Source organism: Ceratotherium simum, chromosome 5, assembly GCF_057802395.1.
Source record: "Ceratotherium simum simum isolate JZ-2026a chromosome 5, ASM5780239v1, whole genome shotgun sequence".
Lineage (NCBI taxonomy): Eukaryota > Metazoa > Chordata > Mammalia > Perissodactyla > Rhinocerotidae > Ceratotherium > Ceratotherium simum.
The window spans coordinates 78,426,004-78,436,312 of NC_141904.1; the positions used below are offsets into that span (position 1 = coordinate 78,426,004).

The window sequence follows — 10,309 nt, forward strand, 5'->3', positions numbered from 1 at the left end:
AATTCCAGTCAATATTTTAACAGAATTATTAATTTTTAAAGTTTATTTGTGGGCCGGCCCCGTGGCTTGGCGGTTAAGTGCGCGCACTGTGCTGCCGGCGGCCCGGGTTCGGATCCCGGGTGCGCACTGACGCACCGCTCCTCTGGCCATGCTGGGGCCGCGTCCCACGTACGGCAACTAGAAGGATGTGCAGCTATGACAGACAACTATCTGCTGGGGCTTTGGGGGAAAAATAAATAAATAAAAAATCTTTAAAAAAAAAAATAAAGTTTATTTGTAATGTGAGAGATGAACCAACTAAGACAATTTCGAGAACGTTCCAAATACTTGATCTGCTATAAAGAATAATACATAGTATAAGCTGCAGTAATTCATATAGTCCTGATCTAGGAATAAATAGACTAATGAAAAAGAATTGAAGACTCAGACATAGAACTGTCTCTATATGGAATTTGGCATATCACTTCAAATTAGTTGGGAAAGTGTGGATTTTGACATGAGTGAGATGATTATTGGTTATCCATTTGAAAAAAGGAACTTTCTTGCCACTGTATAATCAAATTCTAGATGGATGAACATTTTAAATTTGAAAACGTCATATAAATACTATTAGAAAATATTTTAGTTTTATGACAGGAAGATCATAAACCAAAAAGAACGGAATTGATTACATAAAAGGAAGACCTTCTGTGTGACAAAACATTTTATAAGTCTTGTTAAAAGACAAGCTCAAAAGCCATTTAGCAGTGAATTTTAACAGTTATAATAATTTAAAAGCTAAAAATGGAAAACTTTGAAGTTTTACTTCTGATTTTCTTCTACTTTGTGTGTGAAAATGTATATATAGGTGGGGGAATTAATAAGTTGTCATATATAGTTGTAATGTACAATAGTTCTTTTTTTAAACTTAAGGAAATATGTAAAAAATTACCTTAGTTTCAAAAATATCTTTTTAAATGGGAGAATATGTCTTTATGTGAACAAAGTAATACACTTCTTCAAGAATTATTGCTAGAAGGAATGTTTTCTTAATGCAGATTGTTACCATCACTGAAAAATTATTTACTAAGATAGATACAGAAGCAGCGTTGATGCTAAAAGGTTTTGCAGTGTTATATGTCTTAATAAATATTGATTAGTCTAACTTCAGATGTTTTCTTTCATTCAGTCAGGTCAATTCAGTGAAGATATGATACCCACAGTGGGCTTCAACATGAGGAAAGTAACTAAAGGTAACGTCACAATAAAGGTATGTCATCTTCTTGCCGTACTCGATTTAAATTGTTAGCACATACAGCTAGGAATTTTTCTGTTTGTTTGTTTGTTTGTTTACATGAGTATTGGCTGTTCTTAACTAATGAATGGGCGTGTTCCAAAGAGTGTAAATCAGTTTTTTTTTTCCTGCTCTAAGAGATCAAAATGTATAAGAGTTGAAATGTTAAGTGCCATTAAAAACTTAGTATATGGGTTATCAGAAGTATATTTGGGGTTTCGATGTTCTGAGGAAATAAAAATCCCATCTTTAGAGTATTTGGAATGTGGTATTACATTATTTCATAAACGATATTTTATATTGAAAAATAACTTATTATTTATAATATTGGTAATTTAGTAGTATATTTGTGGTAGGAAATATATTAACCCAGTTTTCCCTTTCTTTACTACTAAGCCCTAAAATTAAAACTATAAAATAGGAAAAAGTTAACTAGTTTAACATAATTTTGTTTTTAGAATGAATTTGACAGGTTGAAATCATGGACTGTTGGGCTATTTATTAGGGGCCATATTTTAGTGTTTTTTTTTTTGTTCAATAGTTTACGGGAGTTTATTTCTATAGCCTGAGCCCTTATGGCCACTTCATCCAATTCTTGTGGCTCATAGAAGCTGTTTACTAAATTCTTTCTATAGTTCATCTAATAAAGCTCCTAATTTTTCATATATATATGTTTTTATGCATATTACTGGTGTCTATAGCTAAATTGGAAGCTGCATGGTATCTAAATAAATACCATGACTTAAGACTTTTATGTAGCCCAGTGCCCAGAGTAGTACCCTACAGAGTAGGCACAATAATGGAATTATTGTGAGTAGTGACTTTCATATGCATAAAAGAATTTTATATTTAAAAAAAAAACCTAAGTAGGAATGTTGGCTATGTTATTTACAGAGTAATTAAAAGTGATTAGGCATTAATGTATACCCAATCAGTCAATTAAACTTTAAAAGATTCTGAATGAACTGTTTTCTGTCTTGACATTCAAATCTGGATAATGCATGATTCTGTAGATTCTAAAAGTGTTATCTTAAAGATATATATTTTCAGTATTGGAAATTTGTTGGTTAACAGGCAAAGAAAGTATTCCACAAAAACTAAATCTTTGCTCAAGCTGAACTTATTGGATCTAGTCTAAACATATTAAATACGAACTTCAGGTTTAGAAGTAGCCCCAAGAACTTCCAGATTAAGAGCTTATTTGAGCTCAAGTTTTTCAGGAGCAGTGAGGCTCTAACATTGTGGAAATGGGCATATCTGCCCGATCTTTCTCTCCTTCTTTTGCCACTTTTTCCTTCAATGTAGTATTTGAAATGTCTTTATTAAGAATTGTCTGTCTTGATTTAAAGATTTGGGACATAGGAGGACAACCCCGATTCCGGAGCATGTGGGAACGGTACTGCAGAGGAGTCAATGCTATTGTGTAAGCACTTTTCTTTTAAAGTCAGTTTGGGTTTCAAGGAAAAAAGTTGTTTTTAATACTTCAAAGGCTCAATTTTTATTTCAGGCAATAACAGTCTGTCTTAGATATTTTCTTAGTATAACCCCATTAACATGAGACTTTAAAAATTTAATCATAGAATGAGAATTTTGTTTTTTGTTTATGCACTTAAGAGCTAAGGGATATAAATGTTGTATATTTAAGGGATATAAATGTATTAGACCCTTAGAACAATCTATTTAGAAGTATTTTTGGGTGCTGAGCTTTTCTTTATCTAGGACTTTATTTTGATTAACAGTTTTAATAGTGTAAATCTTAAGAAAATTAAAGATCTATAATCTTAATTGTGATCATCAAAGAATATGGAGAAGGCATATTGAGATCACTTTATTTTTTTTTAAAGTTACATGATAGATGCTGCAGATCATGAAAAGATAGAAGCCTCTCGAAATGAGCTGCATAATCTTCTAGATAAACCACAGTTACAAGGAATTCCAGTAAGTATGGAGTACTTATGTTATATGATTATAATATTTATAATTATACAATTATCTTAATTATGAAATCAGTAAAATTTCTTCTGTCTTAAAGTCTGGAAGGCTTATATTTACTGAATATCTGCCATGTACTGGGTACTGTGCTTTTTATTCATTTCTTAACCAGCTGTTATTAAACTATATGCAGTAGGAGCAGTGCTCAGTCCTGGGGTTATAGTGATGAATGGAAGTGGATAGAAACATGCTCCCTGCCATTGTGGAGCTTATGGTTTAGTAAGAAAGGTAGATGATATGAAATCACTTGAATAATACAGTTCTGCTACATGCTACGAAGGAGATGTACAGGGGGCTATGAGAGTTGTAACTTAGAGGGGAGATTTGATCTAGTTTGAGGGAAGAAAGAAGGAAGTGATGCTTGAGTTGGGATGTGAGGGATGTGTGGGCATGTGAAGGATATGACAATTGGAGGAAAAAAGAATTGCAGACAAAGGCCCTTTAGTAGGAGGAAACAAGGCACTGAGAGGAGGCCAGTCTCTCTAGAGCACAGAGCAGAGTGGGGAGGGTCGGGTAGAGTGTGATGAGCCATGCACGGTGGGGGAAGCTATTGTAGTGTTTTAAATGATCAGATTTATTATTTAAATTATTCTGAATTCGGTTTAAGCATGGATTGAAGTGACAAGAGGGACTATAAGGAGGGTAGTTTTAGGAAGTTGTTGAAGTTGTCCTGGCAAGTTACAGTACCATGGATTATGGTGGTATAGACAAGATGATAAGAAGCAAACAGATTCTAGGAATATTTAGGAACATAGTCCACTAGACTTGGTAATGGATTAAAAGGGGGAAATATAAAGAATAATTCCTAGTTCCTGGCTCATGTAGTTAGATGGAAGGTGGTGCCATTTGCTGAGCTCAGGAATGCTAGAAAAGGACCAGGCTTTAGCTTCATGACGAGTTCATGAGTGTCAGATGCTTGAGGTATATTATCTCAATTAATTCTCACAACGTATTGAGGTTGGCGGTATTATCCCTCCTTTATAACAGTTGTTATTCACTCAAGATCATATGGCCATTAGTATGTTGCACACCCAGGTTTTGAATCCTGACTTCAAAGCCCATTCTTTTTCTTTTATATTAAAAACAAGTGTTATATACCATAAGTAAAAATCAGTCTTAATCTTCGTCACCATAAGGATTATTAGTTGCAAGCAATCAAAAGCTGATTTAAGTAGAAAGGAATCATTGAAAGGATATTGGGTAGCTCAAAGAGTCTCTGAGAAAGCTGTACATAACCAGGCTCAGAAAATAGGCTGAAACAAGGGAAGCTAAGCAGCTGCCAGGATCACATTCAAACTCACACCATAGAATAAGTCTGGTGACGTGCAATTTCTGAACACTAGACACAATTGCTGTGATTGGAAGGTCATGCAGTTAATGCTCTTTCCCCATCAGAATGGGTTCTCTATTCCTGCTTTCTTGCATCGCTGGCTCTGTATTCAAAGTTTTGGTTGATCCTAGATTATGTGTCCATGCTCTAGCAAAAAGGAAAGCTGGGAAAGAAATTATCTGCAGAAGCAAGTAGTTTTATTGGGAGGCAGATTGAAAAGGTGGGAGATTTTTTTTTTTTCTTTTTTGGTGAGGAAGATCGGCCCTGAGCAAACATTTGCCAGTCCTCCTCTTTTTGCTGAGGAAGACTGACCCTGGGCTAACATCAGTGTCTATCTTCCTCTACTTTATATGGGACCCCACCACAGGATGGCTTGACAAGCGGTGTGTCGGTGTGCACCCAGGGTCTGAACTGGCGAACCCCGGGCCGCTGCAGTGGAGTGCGTACACTTAACCGCCTGCACCACCGGGCCGGCCCCAGGTGGGAGATTTCTTAAATGTAGGAAGGGGGCTAAGATGCCAGGCAACCCCAGAACTGACAACTGATCACAAATGACCATGATGTATTATTAGAAACTCAGGTTGGTCCAGCTTGAGAGCCTGGAGTGACTTAAATAAGAGTATGGAGAGGGTTAAGAGCTGGGGAACAGAAGACAGGCTGACCAAAGGTACTGAGATTTGGCTCTTGGCTCTCCAACTCCCTGAAGTTTAACATTCCCCTGTGAGCTCCCAGTGCCCCTGGCTCTCTGTGCCTCTCTCCTTGTTTCCTTGTCCTTTGTGTGAAATAGAGTCTAGGGCCTATGGGTAGAATCAGTCAGTCTCCAGAGTCAGGGGTGGGGTTGTATTAAGTGAAAGAAATAGGTATGACAAGGTAGACTTGGAGTGTACTTTGTTAGGATGGGTGGAAAGATGTAAGTTCTTAGAAAACACTGACTGAGAGTATGGATGTTATCAAATATGTTATATGTACTCATATTCTTTTCTTTCTGTGAGGCAGAAAGGCTATATATATCTGGGAAAGACAGAGTGGTAACTGAGAAGCCCGTCACTGCTTTCCTCCCTTTTCAAAGCACATATAGCAATCAGATGATAACATTTACTCCAAGGGTGTATTGCTGGCTACTATATTTATCCTGATCCCCAGATTTATTCATTGTCCTAGAATATTTATACATGATATTCTACAAGATGGATCTGGAACTTTAAAAGCCTACTTAACATGTTCACATGATTAATGGCTAACAGATTAAAAAAATGGTTCAGAAATTGTTCCCCTTGTTGTTAAGATCATATTCACATTTTGGTAAAGATTTATTAAGAAATAGCAGAATGTGGGGGCTGGCCCCATGGTGTAGCTGTTAAGTGTGCACGCTTTGCTGCTGGCGGCCCGGGTTCGGACCCCGGGTGCGCACCGATGCACTGCTTGTCAGGCCATGCTGTGGCGGCGTCCCATATAAAGTGGAGGAAGATGGGCACGGATGTTAGCCCAGGGCCAGTCTTCCTCAGCAAAAAGAGGAGGATTGGCATAGATGTTAGCTCAGGGCTGATCTTCCTCACAAAAAAAAAAGAAAAGAAATAGCAGAATGTGTACTATAGACTTACAATATTTTAAATGGAAGTTGGCAGCCACATATTGAATTAAGGGCATCTGTGTAGTAGAAGTTAAAATAAATGCTGATTTGAATGATTAAATGATTAAATGAGATAGGCCACCAGTTACACTCTAATATTATGGCCTATGCTTTAATAATGTGGCATGTGGTAGCATTCTCATTTTAACATCTGGAGATGTGAATATGATATATTTCTGTGACATTTTCTTACGTAAAAGTTTACCCTTAATATCTTTTCTTTTTAAAGGTGCTAGTACTTGGAAACAAGAGAGATCTTCCTAATGCCTTGGATGAGAAACAGCTAATTGAAAAAATGTATGTCTTAAGAATGAATAATGGCATTTTTAAGAAAATGTGGTTCTAAATTATGCTATTTTGCCCACTACTTTGTTTAGCATTGTTATGTTATTCAGTAATGATCATAGCTGTGCTTTTAGGTATATAAACTTGGCCTACTGGAGAAGTGAATCTCTAAAATTTTAGTAATAGTAAAATAATTTCTTCAGTATAGTGATAAAAAAACAAGTAAAATTGAGCGAAGAGTGATAGGTATGACAGTTGTTTTAAAGCACAGACTTATTCTCTTAATTCTGCTTTTTATAGGAATCTGTCTGCTATTCAGGATAGAGAAATTTGCTGCTATTCAATTTCTTGCAAAGAAAAGGATAATATAGGTAAGAAATGACTAGTGTTTTTGGAAGAACTGAATATCGTTGGAAGGGATGTGTAATGCTTCTTACTGTTTGTTCTCCCCATTTCTGCTTAAGTGACTTGCTTTATAGAGTACTGTTGCTTTGCCTCAGGAGGAAGAGTAGACATTATACCTTTTGACAACAATCTGCTCTATGCTATTTAAAGAAGTAAATGCAATAAAGACAGGAAGTTAAACATTATGTGATATAAATTTATAGTATTAATTTTTGCAGAGCTGGTATCCAGCTGAGCCTTATAACAAAATGTTGTTTTTGAAGTAAGACTTTACAAAAATTGGTCTATAGTCACTATAGTAATTTTTCATTTATTGAACCAGTATATTACTGCAATACGTTAGTACTCTGTTGGAGGCATAAGCCAAAAATACCCTTTATCTACTTAATGTCTGTATTAATTTCCAAAGGCTGGCAAAGCAAAGTACCACAAACTGGGTGGCTTAAAACAGCAGAAATTTATTCCCTCAAGTTCAGGAAGCTAGAAGTCTGAAATCAAGGTGTCAGCAGGGCCATGCTCTCTCTGAAGGCTCTGGGGAGGATCCTTCCTTTCCTTTCTCTAGCTTGCGGTAGTTGCCAGCAGTCTTTGGCATTCCTTGGCTTGTAGATGCATCACTCCAGTTTCTGCCTCTGGCCTTCTCCTCTGTGTGTCTGTTTTCTCTTCTTATAAGGACACATGTCATTGGATTAGGGCCTACCCTAATGTGAATTTTTAGGGGACACTCTTCAATCGAGTAGAGTATTCTTAAAGAATAATATGTCTGGCTCAGCTCTAATCTCCTAACTAATTTGGTGAGGGATTATTTAATAAAAGTGTATTGGAATGGGTGAAGAGGGTCAACAGATAAAAAAAAAAAAGACCAATGTAAGTGTTTGACAAGATGAAAGGCTGTTCAACATGTTAGCTGCTTGAGTGAAAAGACCTATAACAGTGCAATAAAATATACTCACCAGTAATGGATACCTTCATGACAAAAGATACTTAAGCTAAGTCACACAATTCTTATCTGGCATGACAGGCTCAACCAAAGTTTGAAAGGAAAGTTTAATGTATGTGCCTTGAAACAGATGGATAGGAACCTAGGGATTTTCATGGTTGCTTCGCCTCTCCCAGTTTGGTGGTCACTGGTGCTAAAAATCTCTCTGTGGGTCACTATAGAAAAATGAGGCCGTCTGTCAGTGCTGCATAGTGGGCTAGAAACAGCATGGGCTTTGGAGTCAGTCAGCCTCAGGCCGGAACACTTGGTCCTAAGTTATTTTCTGACTGGCTTTGCACAAAGCACTGAACTTTCTTGATCTCCAGTTTTTACTCATCATAAAAAAGGGGATAATGGCAACAACTTCAAAACTCTTTTGTGAGAGGGAGTGAGAAAATGAACTGCACAGTGTTTGACGTATGGTGGACATCACGTGGGTGTATTAGTTTTCTAGTGCTACTGTCAGAAGTCTGTCACAGGTCTCACTGAGCTAAAATCAAGGACTGAAATTACAGGTTGTGCTCCTTATGGAGACTTGAGGGGAGAATTCATTTCCTTGCCTTTTCTAGTTTCTAGAGACTGCCTGCATTCTTGGCTCATGGCTCCTTCCTCCATCTTCAAAGCCAAAAACATTATATATCTCTGACCATACTTCTATAGTCACATCTCCAATTAGAAAAAAAAAGTATATTGGAATAAAATGTAATAATAGTGCCAAAATAGTCTAACAAGGTATCCTAATATTTTTTTTTTTTTAGCTTTCATTCAGTATGTATTGGTTCTCATCATACTTTTTTTCCAAGTCAATTCCAGTTTATCTCAACTCCTTCCCACCCCTCTCAAACATGCTCTGATGAGCTCAAAGTGGTGATAGTTTTCTGGCTGATTCTAGGCTTCCTTTAAAGACTACCCAAAACAATTTGCGGCTACTTTGCTGATGGACACAAATTCTCCTCTTTTAAATGGATAGAATAAGTGACTTATTACATTGGGAGCATTCAGTTAATTTGAGAACAGACTATTCAAGTACTTAGGGTTACTTAGAATTTATTTGAAAAAAAATTTTTTTCTATGTTGGGGGCAACGCGTGTTAAATTTTAAGTTGTGCCCCCAAGAGACCATTTGCTTATACACCAGTAGTTCTCATTGGGGGATTTTTCTCCCAGGAGACATTTGGCAATGTGTGGAGACGTTTTTGGTTGTCATAATAAGGAGGGTGATGCTGGCATCCAGTAGGTAGAGACCAGGGATGTTCCAAACATCCTACAGCCCCACAGCTAGGAATTTTCCAGCCAAAAATGTCAGTAGTGGTGAGGTTGAGAAGCCCTGTTATACACTAACCATAATGTTTAATACATTGTGCTATTCTGTAAATCTATTACTTCCTTATATTTTCTCTAGTATTTCCTAAAATAAGAAAAAAAAGTTTTTGAAGGGAGAAAAACATCCTTTGTTTTACTACCGTGACAAACCAGCCACATATTTTCCTGAAAAAATCTTGTGAGCTCATTTATGAAGTAAATGCCAGAGAGCTGGTGAGAACTTGTTTTGCTGTTTGAGACTGATCTTCATAGTTTTCTGTAGCGCTCTATAGTCACCAGGATTGTGATTGCGGAACTCCTGATGCACCTAGTATTATTAAGCCCAAGGAAACTGATCCGCTTTAACTAGCTTCAAAACAAGTAGTTTGTAAATCAGAATGCCTGTTTATTTGGAGCAAGAAATACAACTAACAGCCAAGTAAATTAGACTTCTTGGGTGATCAAGTCAGAACACCCTCCTAATTTCAGGTTTTGTAACAGATTTTAGTACCAAATTTATGAATTTGCTAAATTGCTCCAAAAAGTATTTCAGTGCACATAGATTGTGTATTATACTTCCAGCTTCCTGATGTGGTACATGAAGTACCATAATGGTTTCATTAGTAATGTGTCCTCAAACCACACACAGAATAGATTACTTCTGGGAAGTAATTACATCTTTGCAAAGATGGCTCATACTTGTGGCCGTTTTTGTCATGGAAGATGACTCCTCCTTCATCTGAGTATCTTATTTCTTTTTCTGCCTTTTTATCTAGTCTTAAGGATCCTTAAGGATCTATATCTTTAGGATATGATTTCTGTCCAGTGTCCACAAGTTTTGTTTCTTTGTTTATTTAAATCTGACCATTTCACTTTCAAATTTACCTTTTCCCTCATTCAGTTCAAATGAGTGTGGCTTTGCTCTTATTACACACTGCTGTCCTCCTTTTGAAGTGCAAATGACCTGCTTCAGCAGTCCAGTTAAATCATTGTTTCCACAGCTCTGAACAGGTCGTGATTGTTCAGATCTCAGCTTTGGGCTATTCTTTATATGTGTGTGGCTTATAGTTTCTTTAATGCATGTTAGCTAGGAAACTGAGAGGTTGAATTTGCACTC

At 36.8% G+C, this 10,309-nt stretch overlaps 1 protein-coding gene across 1 annotated transcript in view; it reads left to right on the forward strand.

Moving 5' to 3' along the window:
* ARL8B (ARF like GTPase 8B) overlaps nt 1-10,309 on the forward strand; it is a 47,717-nt gene that overhangs the window by 33,864 nt on the left and 3,544 nt on the right. Inside the window, exons 2-6 of the mRNA XM_004442207.3 lie at nt 1,169-1,249; nt 2,623-2,696; nt 3,118-3,211; nt 6,455-6,522; nt 6,811-6,881. Coding sequence (XP_004442264.3) covers nt 1,169-1,249; nt 2,623-2,696; nt 3,118-3,211; nt 6,455-6,522; nt 6,811-6,881 — 388 coding nt within the window. The remainder of the gene's footprint in view (nt 1-1,168; nt 1,250-2,622; nt 2,697-3,117; nt 3,212-6,454; nt 6,523-6,810; nt 6,882-10,309) is intronic.